Source organism: Thunnus thynnus, chromosome 13, assembly GCF_963924715.1.
Source record: "Thunnus thynnus chromosome 13, fThuThy2.1, whole genome shotgun sequence".
Taxonomy (NCBI): Eukaryota; Metazoa; Chordata; class Actinopteri; order Scombriformes; family Scombridae; genus Thunnus; species Thunnus thynnus.
This window is the reverse complement of record NC_089529.1, coordinates 7345781-7362092: the sequence shown is the minus strand read 5'-3', so window position 1 is coordinate 7362092 and position 16312 is coordinate 7345781. Positions and strand designations below refer to the sequence as shown.

The 16312-nt window shown below is 39.6% G+C and overlaps 1 protein-coding gene across 1 annotated transcript; it reads left to right on the top strand.

Annotated features, from left to right (window-relative positions):
* The first annotated feature begins 277 nt into the window (after nucleotides 1-277).
* Nucleotides 278-8336, top strand: aspa (aspartoacylase). The gene is made up of 6 exons (XM_067607571.1): nucleotides 278-899; nucleotides 3324-3519; nucleotides 5047-5140; nucleotides 5283-5390; nucleotides 6909-7018; nucleotides 7162-8336. Exons 1-6 carry the CDS (start codon nucleotides 658-660, stop codon nucleotides 7351-7353), a joined length of 942 nt encoding a protein of 313 aa, XP_067463672.1. The 5' UTR covers nucleotides 278-657; the 3' UTR covers nucleotides 7354-8336.
* The last annotated feature ends 7976 nt before the right edge of the window (nucleotides 8337-16312 follow it).

Below are 16312 nucleotides of genomic sequence, written 5' to 3'. Positions count from 1 at the left end.
AAAACAAATCCACTTTATTTAGCCTATAGGCCTGTTCTGTGTGTATACATTATACCTCACTACATCACAACAAAAGTGAAAAAAGTCATCAAAAGTACACATTTTACAAAGCTTATTGTTATTGTTGTTGTTGTTGTTGTTGTTGTTTTTATTATTGATAATAATAATTAGTAGTTGTCTTTACATCGTCATTTTATAGCCTATATTGCTGCAGGATTAGGGGTAACTCTCCGAGGGAGGTATGGTGAAGTCTGCACCCTGAGCGGACTCTGGAAGTCTGCAGAAAGTCTGCTTGAGGGCACTTGTGGACCTGATAAAATGCGGGTTTGAACAGCTCTCAGCACCCGCAGACTTACGGGGAACGCGCCCGCAAAGTCCGCGAGTCTGCAAGTGCGGTGGCGTCTGGACATTTGGATTCAGTCAATGGGACTAACCTCTTTGACCGGAGTTTAGCCTGCAACTCGAGATGTCGTGCACAACTCAGCGCCTTTTACGCACGGTGACTGATCGTGACAGCCCAGCGGGCACGTTACGTAAGCGCGCAGCCACAGTGGGCATTTAAACAGTGAGGCTGCGAAGCTCCAGCTGGAAACTTTTCCTCTGCCGTTGAGACCAACGTGTCTTCATCCAGGCTCTGCACAGTTTCTCTGTCTAGATATGTCTTCTTATAACAACAGCGTGTGTTTGAACGAGGCCAGGAGAGTAGCGATTTTCGGAGGGACTCATGGGAACGAGATGTCCGGCGTGACGCTCGTGAACCTGTGGGTGAAGAATAGCGCCGAGATACAGAGGAAAGGGGTCGTGACCAAACCTTTCATCACCAACCCGAGGGCTGTGGAGAAATGCACCAGATATGTGGACACGGATCTGAACCGAGCCTTCACACCAGAAAACCTCAGGTAAACACAACACACACCTGCTGTCATAGCCAGTGTCGCTGCTGGGTGCTGTTGTTCCTATCTGCTGTCACGTGTTGAACACAATCTGTTTCATGGCACGGATCCACAAAATTAATTTTTCGGATTTGGTTTTGAGCTCAATATTATAGGTCTACTGAAAAAAAACATGGCACATTTGCATACTAGTGCTGTAAATTCTGACATTGTGTGAATGGTCTTACTTACTGTAAGTACATGTTGCCGTTACGGTAGTTTTTTTGCGAATGAAATGACTAAAATCTGAGCTAATTATTGTGCTTGGGACCCAGTGGAATCTCCTTAAGGATCCATCTATGTTAAAGGATCTGGGCCACAGTGAGTGGAAATGTGATGGAAAATGTAATGACAGCTTAAATTATGTAACATTATTGACATAATTGACCATTTATGTGTGTGCTCTGGTAGACAAATGAGGAAAAGATTCTGGGATCTCTCAGTGAGAACATGATGGTTAACACAATAGAATGAAAAACAACGCGGTGTGGACGTAAACAAGGTGTAGGACGTCTGAATATAGGATTCATACTCTTTTATTGTAGGAATTCCTACAGTAAAACAGTCACGTGGACACTTCCATCATACTGTTATTATCACAGGTAGTGTGTGTGTGTGTGTGTGATTGTGTGATTGTGTTTACCATCGTCCATGCCCCCCATACCCCCACCCCGTCCCACCCCCCTCACCTGCGCCTCTGCCAATAACAGCCGAGCAGCGTGCCCCCTCCTCTTGGACTTCAGCTGACTGCCAGCCAGCAGGAAAAACGTGAGCGAAACGTGACCGAGCTGCAAATGATTTAAGACGATTTTTTTTCGCTCCCTTTTTTTTGTGTGTGCACTACAGCGTAAAATTAAGTCTTATGCAAACCCTGGCTCACACAGTCAAGTGTGCACGAGCACGCACAGCAGCCTATTTACTAATGTGGTTGGATAACAGCATCTCTATTCATAAATCATAATAGGAACAATGTAATAACACTCCCAAGGTTATTGTAGTGTGTTTGTTGTTTCCAGAGGGGAAATTATGATTATCACCATGATATTTTTAAGTGGGCTTATTTATTTATTCAATCTTGACCTTTTGCCATCATATGGTATCACTGATATTCCTGTTATGGGAATATTGTGGTGTTTACGGTACTTTTGGATAGTGAGTATATACAGTAGATTGACAACAAGTGTACTTAATAGTGATACTATTGAAGGATTTCTGATGATATACAACATTTTTTCAGTAGTGTCTCTGTGAAAGCTCTCATCGTATGGGGGAAGTGACCGTCACTGCCTCATCGTGCAGATTTTTTTTTTCTCTTAAAAGATCTTCTCAGCGCTCTCCAGCTTACAAACTGTTTGGCCTTTCTGAAGGCAACGTATAAGAAGATTAACTACTTTCTAAAAACAGCACATAGTGTCATTTTCTTCAACTTAAATAGACAGACAACTCTGCTCTTCCCCATATTTAGTGACTGTGTGTCATTTCAGTTTAACTTAGTATGTTGGAGACCACTTTATCAGCTGTAGCTGACACTATGCCTGTGTACTGATGTGCCGGCAGTCCAGACAATACCAGATATTTGCTGAAAATGGGGTCTAAAGAGCAGATGTGAGGGAGGTGAGACAATATGGGCAGCAGAGGTGCTATTCTACAGTAGTTTGGAGAATGTCCTAGACTAGGGGTTATTTTGAAATGCTTTAAAAGAGCTAAGAGAGAGAGAAAAAGGGCAGCTCTCATTCTCTCTGTGGAGAGCATATACAGTGTAATGTCTGTCTAGGGAAAAAAGCAAGCTTAGCCCGGGGGACAAAACAAACTTCTCAAGGATCATTTAGTGCCGACATGCAAGAGAAAGTGGAGAAAGTGGATTAAATTTCTTCTGAATGCTCACAAAAGGAGGCCACTGTCCTGTTGAATCCAGCTTTTGTGTCCCAGTGTAGACTTAATGACTGTCATGACTTTCTACATTAACAACAAAATAGGTGTAATCATCTGCAGTCACAGTTATTAATGTTTTCCTGTTACCCACACGTGAAAAACTGTTGGAAATACAATGCATACATTCACCACATAAACAGGAAATTCTTGTTTTTTGGGCTTTTGACGCTTGTTGTAGATGATCTCTAATTTAACCACACAGTTACTGTGTTAACATGCAGGCTTCTATCCACAGAGACAGAACAGTTAGGTAAAAGTGTTACAGGGTATCTTGGACAAGTACACACCTTTGTGTAAATCATTAACATGTTTCATTGTTCATTGTTCTTTTCAGCCTAACTTTCTGATAAGATATAAATCTGATGACGTCAAATATGAATTCTTTGATTGACCGCTTTCTAATGCTGCGTGTATGTGTGTGTGCGTGTGTGCGCGTGTGTGTGTGCATGTGCCCTGCAGTGCCCTAGAGGGAGATGACCTGCCCTACGAGGTGAAGAGAGCTCAGGAGATCAACAGGATATTTGGACCTAAAGGAAGCCCAGAGGCCTACGATGTCATCTTTGACCTCCACAACACGACGTCCAACATGGGCTCCACTCTAATTCTGGAAAGCTCCAAAGACCACTTCAATCTGCAGATGATGAACTACATCAAGGTGACGACCTCGGAGAGAGGTTTAAAATCTGACTGAATCTTTACACCTCACAGCACAAACACACCTCTGTAGGAGTAGCATTAGCTATTATGGGGATCTGCTGCTGTAACCATTTCCATAATTTACAGAATGCAACATGTATCATTTTTTTTAAACTTCTCAAAAAGAGAGAAAGTGACAGCTAGAGACTTTGTGTCTCTGGTTTCCTCTTACATCTATCTTCCAAATCATTGTGTGTGCTGAAGAGTCAATGTTTTACTAAAATTAGCTCTCTTTGGAGAGGTTCAGTTAACCTATGTGAATAATGTCATGATCTGTTTGCCTTTACGTGTTGGACAAACTCATCTAAAGGATCAACCATCCAAACACACCCGAGGGTCACCTGTTTTTCTTTGGTTATTATGTTCTCTGAGCCACAAATGGCAGATGAGTGTGAGAAGATGCCTTTATGTGTTTCATATACATACACAAAGGTGTTCAGGGCCTTTGATGATGGTACATATAGCATAACATTTGTTTTGGCACATTGCTGCAATGTGCAAATTGCTTTATGGCAAAAATACAAACCTCACTTTGCAAACATTACATTAGCTTGCTTACCTGTTTGGAATATATTGTGCAAGGTGTCTTATTAGTTCTTGTTCCTTTTCTTGCTCTACAGCACAAAACAAAGGCATGCAGAGCAACACCAGGGAGAAAAAGAAAAGCCAAAAGTATCTTTGTGACAGAGCTTATGAGCAACGTGTTCTAACACAAAATGCTTACACAGAAATGCATAAAGCCCAGTATACTATCACCAAGCATCAGCTGTATGATGACTCATTTCTTTGCTGTGTGTTAGATAACAAACTGAACTTTGAGTTCTTTGACTGACTTTCTGGTAACTGCCAGCAATCATTATTCTGCTCAGAAACGGAGTCAGACTGGTTTCCTCAACAGGGATTGAGCCTCGTCTAATGACTAAAGGCAGGCTTCTATAATATGTGTTGTAGAATGGGGAGAATGCACAGGACAGTACTGATGACTTTGTCTGGACTTGAGCAGAGAGATGTTGGAGCCCTGCAGTCAACTCGGGTCCTCCACTGATTCAGAGACTCCTCAGTCAAGACAAATAAACACAAACAATCTACTATTATTTGAATTATCTACAGCTTAAACTCAGGAGAACATAGTGACAACAATTGACAACAATAAATTATGAAGACAAGAATCACAGTGCTGTTTGTGCTGAAAATGATTTTGTGCCTTTACTGATTACCAAGACAGACTACCAACTTAAGCTTGATTCATGCACATGGTCATTGAGTTTGTTTGCTTTTTATTGCATGTGTCATATTTGTTGCGATGTGAGTTGGTGCAAATGTCATTTTCAATTTAATTCCATTCTGTTGAGCAGAAGCTTAAACTAGTCACTCACAGTTAAAGTAGCTCTGCTTAAGACAGCTGGCTGATGTGACGCATGTGACTTTGTTAAGGTGTGTTTTTATTTTTTTGCTAGATCTTGTTTTTGCTGCTTTTGTGTTGCAGAAAGCCATCGCTCCAGCCAGCTGTCTTGTTCTGCTGAATGAACACCCTCTTCTGAAATATTCCACTTCACGCTCTGTAGCCAAGCACCCTGTTGGTGAGTCTCTCAAGAACAGCCAAATCGCTCAGGGAGACTATGGACAAAGGAAATAACGTTTAAGCCATTCCCAAGGTGTCCATTCAGTTGGTGGGAAATAGTTTTACATGTGCAAATGAGTCTTTTGATTGTTTTATTGCAGGTCTGGAAGTGGGTCCTCAGCCTCAAGGTGTTTTGAGGAGTAACATCTTTGAAGCTATGAGGGCAATACTGAAACATGCCCTGGACTTCATCGATCTGTTTAATGAAGGTAGGGGAAGCAGACCATAGCAGCTTAAAAATGTAAGTTATGACATACCACGTTTATATGGCAAGAGGCCATTTTTGCAGGAAATAACTACACTGTCTCTAGAATTTTTCTTTGGGGATGATTAATATTATGATTCATTCATTGTGTGTTATGTAACTTCATGGTCAGTCTGTACATCTGTCAGTATAATGAGAAACTAGACGAGAAATGACATATAACTCATGGGTGCCCGTCTGATTTACCTACACCCAGAAGTCTAAATTTATCTGCATTTGCCTCATCTTCGCCTCCGCTCTACCCCTTTTCTTCCCCACAACATGGAACAGTGTTTGCATGTTTAGGTGCAAAGCAGCTTTTCCTTCCCCTTTTTACGTAAACAAGCGGTCTGTGCCAAGTGTGAGTTGCAGTTCTGTTGGTTTCCCCCGACTGGCCTGCTGTTGAATGGCCTGCTTGTTGGGAGTTGGTCAGTTTCCATGTCATTAGGGTCTGGCTGCCAATGAGTGTGGTAATCTTCTGTCGTGGGGCCACACTGGTGCTGATGAATGCTCTGGCATGGTGATGAATTGGTGTTCCTGCTCTCTGAAGCTGAGCACCATGACGAAACAACTCTTTAAGCTATAGGAGATTACATTGCTGTTACAGTTCGACATGACTTCCTCTGCAGAATAACCATCGCATAGATTCAGTCGGCAATGGTGATGACTTTTGGAACCCCCATGCTGCACCTTGCATATCAATACAGCTGAGTGGTCTCACTTAGGTTGCAAAGCAAAGCATTTGAGTCTGAACTCAAAAAGCACTGCCCTTCCTGTGTTGTTTCTGAGGTTGCATTGGGCCATTTTGGCAGTGTCTACCATCTTCCAGCACCTGAACAATAAATTGATAATTAAAGAAGACAATTGTCAGACCTGTTAATAATGAAAATAATTGTTGGTTGCAGTCTTACAGTACTCTATGATGGAATGATATTACCCGGCCCTCAGTTTTGTGTGTGCAATTTGATAAAAGAGTCCCTCCTCAAGACCAGGACCACAAGACGGAAGACCAGTCATAGCTAATATTATACTTTACTTCTGCAAATTTGTTACATTTTTTTGATTAATAAAATAGACCCAAATGATATAGAGCAAACCTGGGCTTTTGGGGCCCCTGGGCCGCTTTGCCTGGTTGGTAATCCAGCCTTGCATATACAGTTGTTGTTTTTTTTAAATCACATGACATCATGGTATCCCACATAAAACATCAACTTTTGTTTACTTATGTTAATATATTGGGTTTTTTTTAAGTCTCAGATTGTGTCCATTATTTCAAAATAACTGAAAATACTGAAAAAAAATTTTCTCCTCCAAGTGGAATAAGTGCCATGATTCTGAGGATAATATGACCTTGTGAAAAAGTATTACAAAAAGCTAAAAATGCTTGAATTTTTTTGTGATAGTCACATTTTTCATCAGTGTTCAACAGGTTTCTTTAAGATGCTTACAATATCAGAGATGTTGTGTGCTGTGTGTTGTTTAGGTATGGAGTTCCCTCCCTGTACAGTGGAAGTTTTCCGGGTCACAGAGAGGATCGACTACCCCAGAGATGCCAACGGAAACATCATTGCCATGGTGCACCCCAATCTGCAGGTTAAAAAAAACCATATTTGACCCATTGCACCTGTAAATATAAGATATTATGAAAGAGGAAATGAGAAATCCTTGGTTGATGTTTTCCTTGGAGCAACACACTCAAGTTACTCTTCTGTGGTTGTTGCTTGTTGTTGTTTCAGGACTGCGACTGGGAGCCGCTGAACCCCGGTGACCCTATGTTCCAAACGTTTGATGGGAAGACCATCCACTACCAAGGCTCTGGAACCGTCTATCCCACTTTTATTAATGAGGCAGCCTATTATGAAAAACAACAGGCGTTTGTAACCACCAGGCGAGAAACCTTGGTGGCAAGCGGCATCAGAAAAGCATAAAAACTGGTTTGTAAGGCTAACAGCGATCTTGAATATGTGCTAGTCACAGCAACATGTATAGATTTTGCACTTTGTTCTGTTAGCAAATGACAGACTTTCCTCACATATTGATTAGATACCATCTTTTACACTCTGATTTAGTTTTTTATGCGTTTACTATCAGAAAATCAATTAACTATGCAAAGAACATTTGTGGAGGCTTTGCAAAGAGTCACTGTGAAAGTCTTTCATCTGAAGACTGGTATATCGTTGTGATAAGTATTTATGATACTATTGTTATTTAAAAACCTATTTACATTAAATCAACTAAATTTTTATAATATTAAAGGCCAGGCTTAATCATGGATGACTTATGAATCCTTATACACCATTCTTTAAGTTTCCTTTTTACTGCTCAGGAAGGCCATTGAGGATCATAACCTGCAACTTTTGACCCAAAACTGTAGTCATTTGTCTTCTTCTGAAATTATACTTGTAAAATCTTCGGGAGGGTGTTTGTGGCCTTTGATACTACCTACCTGTAACTCCAGTGGTTGCATCTGTGGTGCTGTCCTATTGTTGCCTTAAAAAAAAAGAGAGATTTCAGTGAAAATTGCACAACAAATTTGGAGTGGAATTTGTAGATTACGTGTTGGATAACAAGATATTATTTTGATAAGAAATGGTATGTGTTCTGTTCCTCAATACAAATGGGATGCAGTTTGAAACATGTTTTATAATAATATATATGTGTCTATTTTGATATCCTTGTACTGTATGTTTGGTTTTAAGTGATGTATAGGACTTGAATAATGGAAAGCATATGTACTTTCTAATGTTTTTACGTCTTTGTTGTCTCAAAGTGTATCGCTGTGGTCTTACAGTCATTCATTTTTATAATGTTAATTCATTATTTTTGGTAGCAACATTTATAAGATTAGTAAAACTCACTGTCTTTGATGTCCTGTGGAAATTGTCCAATCAATAAATATAGTACTATGCTATTTTATTGTTTATTATTGTTGTTGCAGATGCACTCTTCATACTGTGTTGCTTTGACTCCGTCATGCTTGTTTTGTCATGCACTTGCAGCCACAAGAGGGCATCACACAACCACTGATCTGTAATCTTTATGTGGCCCTCTGCTGCAACCTAGAATATAATAGAGTAGTTGCAGACTGCCAGAGCTGGATCTTTTGCTCTTCAGCCTGCCACTGCTGGAGTGCATGTCAAAACATTATAGCCAGCATGCCATTATCAAGGAATTATTTCAATAGCAGAACTTTTCTTGTCCCAGAACTACATATCTTTAGCTCAAATATACAACCAAAGTTTTTATACTTGACAGAAATAGTCAAAAACACCACTTATATGCTGTATATTCATATATACTAGAACATTCATTATGTTTCATATAATTGGATGACAGTCCATATTGAAACTCTTTATGCAGCCATAAAGGAGTAGATGTCATTTGGTAAAATATTAAGAACACATTCGGAGTCTTGACTTCTAACCACTTAATTTAGATAGATTAGATTAGATTAGATTAATTTAAGTGTTGAAAATCTTGTCCAAAGCTTAGTCTAATTTGTCTAATTTTTAACAAAACTCTATGTCGTCTTTGTCACAGCACACACTTGAGCTACTTTTCAAAAAAAAAAAAAAACATCTGTCACTGACACATTTTAACACAACATTGCATGTTGTGTATGTATAAAAAGTATGTTGCAGATAAGATGTTCAGCATCTGCAAACGACAGATGTGTTTACAATGATGCATCCTTTGCAATGACTAAACACTAAATGCTACAATTACAGCACAACTGAGAACGTTGTTGTTGCAAGACACTATTGGTCGCTTCTTGTTCTCAGAGATGAATTCATATTAGAAAGTAAATCAGATTTCAGAATATTTGGAATTGAATGGTAATGAATGAAGTTGAGAAATTATTATTATTATTTTGCCTTATTATGCACCTTTGGTTAATGCAATACATGGACATGTGGATCAGAAATTCCTGATTTTGTTGTCTAATGAATAAATTCACTTTGGGAATGAACCAAAATGAGTGTGTACATGCTGGAGAGCGGTCTTTTTTGTGTCTGTTAACAGCACAGCCCTACATAGTGTTTCCTTAGACATAATCACTGGAATGAACACAGCACACATGAGAAGGTCTGGACTCAGCTGTCACACTTCTGCGTTCCACAAGCTGACTCTATTGAAGACATGTAGATTAACCTGAAAAGTCCATACATTTTCTGTCAGGCCAGTTTCATGACTACAGGCTATAGTCGTAGCCTTTCTCATCTATTCATTACAGTAACCTGATCGGGGCTGTCAGGTCTGTAATGAGTGCTGATCAATGATTCCTCCTGGCTAGAGAAAGCTTTTAGGAGAATGATCTTTCAGTTCTGGGCAGTGATCCAAATGGGCACTCGAAAAACCAAGAGTCCATCTCTGCCCCCACCCTCCGCTCACTGTCCGTAGTGATAACTTTCTCCCCTGTTGTATTGCATTACAACTCTATTTTACTGGAAGTCTCCTACTTGGCTGCTTACCAGTTTTTTTTTTTATCCGGACACAGCTGCACAGATCCTGCTGAGGTTAAAATGATCAGATTTTAAGTTTACTGCTGCAAATCATTTACATGATTGATAAGTTTAATTATCAATCATGTAAATCACCATGATCACAAGTTTTTAAGGTATGATTTAACACATTTGCCCATTGCTACCTTTGAAAATGTTGGAACTAATAGATGTAAGGTGTCTGTGTTTTTGTGGGTGGGAGAGGCTGAGCAGGAGTAACATTTCTTACCAAAGATTTTTCTGCAGTGATAAAATAGCATCAATCAAAACAAGCAAGAGAATGAGGATGTGTTCATCTGAGCTATGGCATGTTCCTGTATAAAATATGCACATGCAAATGCATTTCAAAGGCACCCACGTGTTTGCGGTGCCAAATAAGTGCTAAGGCCTGATAACACAAAGCCTGATAAATGAGCACAAAACTCTTCCCTTGTGTCTAACCACTGAAACCAACAGCTGAAGGGGAGGAGACTGGTTTCAGAGGGAACAGGCAAGCTCTAGTCACAGTGCCCTCCTTTTGCAATCAAGCGAGTTCGCAAATGCTTATTCATGCTATTAAAACAATAAGTGAGATGATAAAAACAAGACCCATAAATGGATCTGTGTTAAACTATGAAAAAGAATTAGATTCTCATTGATTTTCTCTGGCACTCAAAGTAAGTGTTACACCTTTTCCTCTTCTCTGGATATCATAGTACTCATATCTAATATGTTCTGAGAGAGAAAAGTAGGCTATGTCATTGTGTAGTGTGCAGTCAATGCTGCTTGAACAGAGAACCATGAGAAACCCATCAGATTAGAGAGGACACAATGTTTCCAATAGCTCTGTACTTGAATATAAAACTGCACAAGCAAATACAGAGTAATGCAGCAAAGTTCATTATTAAAATAATACCGAAAAATGACTTTTTATAATTCATTTAAGTTGAATTATAAGAACAATGTGTAATCTTTTCAGCCAATGAATAAAATGTTCTATTCTGAAAAGAGAAGACTCATTTGGGACCAGGATAACAGACCTCCATTTCATCTGTCATATAAACATCATGTTATTTTGCAAAAATGTGATTATAAGAGACTTCACATTTGTCACATGGCATGTCCACCTTAACCACCAGGTTAAACCTGTTATCACCCTGATATCTTTTCATCACTGTCTCTACTTCACCAGCAACTGTTGCTTTCAGGTGCTGTCAGATGTTTTTGGACCATAGAGCATGACGGAATATTCTGTGGTGGGCTACAAAAGACATATTAGATATTTTATATGGAGGTATAAAAAGTGATAACAATTTATGTTACAAAAATTATTAATTATTAATTATTAATTATATTAATTATTATCATACACTACTAACTAGGCCACAGAATGTAAGATTTTAGCTAAATAATTAATATTGTTTGGATTGTTTCTCTATTCTATATAATTTACTGTGACTTTTGTCTAGTTTTTGCCTTTTTATATATTTACCTGCTGTTTTCCTTACACTGAATAATGTCGTTATTTTAATATCACTAACACATTTGACCTAGAACACAATCTGTGACCCTGGAAACCAAATATAACACCTGATCTAAGTAGGCCATAGTTCTGTGGTTGAGTTCTAAATGTTCAAGCCACAAGAACAATGTTTTTTTTTTTTTTCTCCCAAAGCCAAACACACTTGCTTCAATGCTGGTAATGAGGTGTGAACCTTTGATTTGATTCTTTTTTTTAAAAAAAAAACAACTTTTAGTTTTAGTTTCTTTTAAGGACACAGAACAGATGGGGCTCTGAGACAAGACATCACAATCAGTAAAAGAAAAGAGCACAGGTTGGAGAGAGTCACTATTATTGTAACATTTTTCATTTTTCACTCTTTTACTCACAACGTCTTACCTACATATGTAATATTTTCAGGCAAACAACCTGCATGTGTTATAAACCTCTTAAAGTTTTTCAATAGAGAAAACAAGTAGCACTCATCATGAGTATCAATTGTAACAGTGTGAGCTACGGTTGTAAAACAGCTAAAAAACAGCATTAAACAAATAGTGTTCATGGCAAATCAACAATATTTCAGTGAAGCAACTCTTTCTATGTTGATTTCATGCCATGGATGTGTTCAGATAATGTATACAACAAAATGATATTATTAAAACTTACCTGATGTACCAGTTGGCGCATTTGTGTTCTTCCTTGTTGGCAAGTACATTAATTACACCTACATAGTTTGTGAATTGGATTGATGGAAGTTGTAAAAATACTATACAGCCCTAATCTGATTTAGAATATAATTGAATGACATCTGACTGAACACAGATTATTGACCAATACAGCGCATGCTTTTTGGGGAGGCCCATGTGTAATAATGCCCTGAGTCCTGGAGGGTCAAAAATGTAGTAACACCCTAGATCACTAAGCTTTACATTCTATGCTATAACCACACAGTGCAGTCCACCAGCAAACAAAGGGGAACATTAATCAAGCTGTGCTCACAAATCCAGGCAGTTACAAATGTAACATGTTACAAATGAGCTCCTGGTTGCGCCCATGCTTTGTCCTTCCTTACAGACCAGAACTAGCATGCATGACATATGAAAACTATGCTAACTGATGAAGAACAGATACATGCAGACAACCATGTGGATTTTAGCTGCACAACATACAAGCACAACTTTATATTTGAAAAATACTTCTTGATCTTAATTTTTACTTACTTTGACCTAACCTGGTTTTCCCGCCACCCTGCAGAGAGGACGAATCCTGTTGATATTTCTTAGGGATGTTTGGTACTACACAGGCCACATGCTGACATGATGATGGCATTTACTTAGCGTGTGTGTGTGTGTTACAACTGTAACGTGTTAACTTTAAGGCAACTCTCCCCTACAGTTCATAATGCATTTACATGGAGCCCATCTGAGGTCAGCTGAGAAAAAGAAGCTATCGTGTAAATCTGTACTCTCAGTTTAGAAGGCTTATAAACTATGCTCTTTGATTACAAAACCATGCCCTTGGATTTGCAATCCACATGCTGAAATGACTTTTGGACTTTTCACAGTGGTCATTGTATAGTTTATTTATTGTACCTTTCAGTTTGAGGCTAGTGGGGAAGCAGCTAATATTAACTTCCCGGGCTTACTTGTTGGGAAAACTTTGTGTCACAACAATGTGAGAGACTACTTATCTAGTTATGAAGCATCAAACAGGGTGAAGACAATTTACAATTTCAAAAAATATTTTAAAATAAAAAATATATATATAATTAATAATATTATAATTATATTATAATATTTTAAAATAATTTACATTTTTTAAAAAGGTATTCCACCCTGTTAGGGACATATACATAGTTATTACAAAATAAAAATACTGTAAATATTAAACCTGCAGTGTGGAGCTTTTACATATGAATGAATGTTCGTTACATTTAAGCCCTTTCCACATGACTTCACACAATGCTGATTAAGCCCATCACCACCAAGTAAATCCCTATATTTCACAGTATATTGTACTGGAATCTGGTGTCAGGTTTGACATTCCCTCGCTGGCCGGATGAATGCATACTGGCGTTAGAGACTTCCACTGGCCAAGTGGCTAACTTCTGGTTAGCTCTCTGCTAACTTGAATGGGGATAGAATAATTTAATCGTGCAGCTCTTCTGGACTTTACAAATGTTATTGGAGTCATTTTACAAAGGTTGTGTGAACAACATAGCGTTGGAACAGGCTACGGCCAAGCCTATGACATAAGCACGTGTCGATAGTGTTTTTGTAATTACCCTCACTGCCAGAAGGGGCAGATGACAGTCCCGCACTACAGCTTTAAACAATAATGAGCTTTACGTGGATAGTATATGTGCCTTATGCCATCATAGTATTTTTTATTCTTGAAACAATAACAAAACAATTATTCATGAATAGAATATGTCTTGATTATTAAGAGCCAGTACGTTTTTAGACCCATTTTTGTCGATGGTAAATAAAAAAAACATATTTATGCTGTTAATGCTCCTCACCTCCCGAAAATTACACAAAAATGTGCCAAACATTTAATGTTGCTGTCAAATTGTTATTTAAAAATTACTTGTCCAAGAGGGTGAAAAACCAGTGTTAACAGGTTCTAACTGTGGATGAGTTTTCCCTCATTGTCCTGCATACTTTGTCATCTGCAATGTGTGAAACTGCACCTATATAATAATGTTTCAAAACAATCTCTTTTTTTTCCAGATGTCCTTGCGATGTGCAAATTGGGGGAGGGTCACAACAAATAGCTTTGTGTGTGTGGCTCCTTATCACAATCAATCATGATGACAAGTGGCAAAACAATTCTCTGATCAGGTGGACAGAGAAAGAATTATATATTAGCGAGGACACACAGAAGAAATTGTGTTTTATTTATTTGAATAAAAATAAAGATGCTGTAATTCATCATGTGATTATAATTAATTTCTTAAAGAAATACAACATTTTGGCACAAAAACAAGTGATACATTCATCAATTAGAGTATTTGGCAGAGGTAGTGGCAAATATAAACCTTGAATGTTGCTTGTAAAGTGATAAAAACAGGACCTGCCAAAGTTCTATTATTAACTTGTAGGTTTAACAGACATGCACACATCGGGTCAGTACAAAAACATGAACACCGAACAATGATTAACAAGTAATAACAAACAAACACATAAACCATCACAAGGAGGAACAGTAATGGACAGGGATGCCCTTTTTTGTGGTTTGGCTCTTTTGTTCGTACCTCCATGTTGAGTGATCTACCTGTAAAGACCTTTTATTGAGGGTCTGCGTTCCTTTGATCAGGCACAGTACCTGATTGTCAGCGTATCAGCTGATGTCTTTTCACAATGCATGGAGGGTTTCACCCCAAGTCCAGCACCCTGAGACTGTACACTAAGCGGAACGAGGGAGGCCGAGGACTGGTGAGCCAACATCCAGGAATACATCAGGAAGACGGCCCCCAAAGATGAACTGCTAAATGAATACCTCAGACAGCAGAAACCTGATGATGCAGAGGAGGAGGAGGAACCATCATGGAGGGACAAGCCCCTACAAGGCATGTACCACCGACAGATAGAAGAAGTGGCTGATATCAAGAAATCCTACCAGTGGCTGGAAAAGGCTGGACTGGAGGACAGCACAGAAGCACTAATCATGGCAGCACAAGAACAGGCACTCAGTACAAGATCAATAGAGGTGGGGATCTACCACACCAGACAGGACCCCAGGTGCAGGCTGTGCAAAGATGCTCCTGAGACAGTTCAGCACATTATAGCAGGGTGTAAGATGCAGGCAGGAAAAGCATACATGGAACGCCATAACCAAGTGGCTGGCATAGTGTACAGGAACATCTGCACTGAGTATGGGCTGGAAGTCCCAAGGTCACAATGGAAGACACCTCCTAAGGTGGTTGAGAATGACCAAGCCAAGATCCTGTGGGACTTCCAGATCTAGACTGACAAGCTGGTGATGGCTTACCAACTGGACAGCGTGTCAAACAACAGAAGAAGGCAGTAGTGATAGATGTAGCAATCCCAAATGACAGCAACATCAAGAAGAAGGAACATGAGAAGATCAAAAAATACCAAGGGCTGAAAGAGGAGCTAGAAAAGATGTGGGGAGTAAAGGCAACAGTGGTGCCAGTGGTAATTGGAGCACTGGGGGCTGTGACCCACAAACTGAGAGAGTGGCTCCAGCAGATTCCGGGTACAACATCTGGGGTCTCTGTCCAGAAGAGTGCAGTCCTAGGAACAGCTAAAATACTGTGCAGAACCCTCAAACTCCCAGAGGACACGAGCTTGAGGAAGACACACCACCACCCCCCATGGGAGGGGGGTGAGAGGGAGATTATTATATATCGATCGGCCAAAACATTAAAACCACTTGACAGGCGAAGTGAATAATTTTAATATCAGGCAGCAAGTGAACAGTCAGTTCTTGAAGGTGATGTGTTTGAAGCAGAAAAATGGGCAAGCATAAGGATCTGAGCGACTTGGACAAAGGCCAAATTGTGATGGCTAGATAACTGGGTCAGAGCATCTCCAAAACGGCAGGTCTTGTGGGGTCTTCACGGTATGCAGTGGTCAATACTTGCCAGAGTGGTCCAAGGAAAGACAACCAGTGAACCAGTGACAGAGTGATTATGGGCACCTAAGGCTCACTGATGCATGTGGGAAGCAAAGGCCAGCCCATCTGGTCCGAACCCTAAGAAGAGCTACTGTAGCATAAATTGCTGAAAAAGTTAATTCTGGCCATGATAGACATGTGTCAGAACACACAGTGCATCACAGCTTGCTGCGTTTGGGGCTGAGTAGCTGCAGACAAGTCAGAGTGCCCATGCTGACTACTGTCCACTGCCGAAAACACCTTCAACGGGCACGTGAGCGTCAG

Excerpts from the sequence above, each read along its gene's own strand:
- aspa (XM_067607571.1), top strand. The coding sequence starts at position 658 with ATGTCTTCTTATAACAACAGCGTGTGTTTGAACGAGGCCAGGAGAGTA. Across the intron at positions 900-3,323 it reads TTCACACCAGAAAACCTCAG|TGCCCTAGAGGGAGATGACC; the intron begins GTAAACACAACA and ends TGTGCCCTGCAG. Across the intron at positions 3,520-5,046 it reads AGATGATGAACTACATCAAG|AAAGCCATCGCTCCAGCCAG; the intron begins GTGACGACCTCG and ends TTTGTGTTGCAG.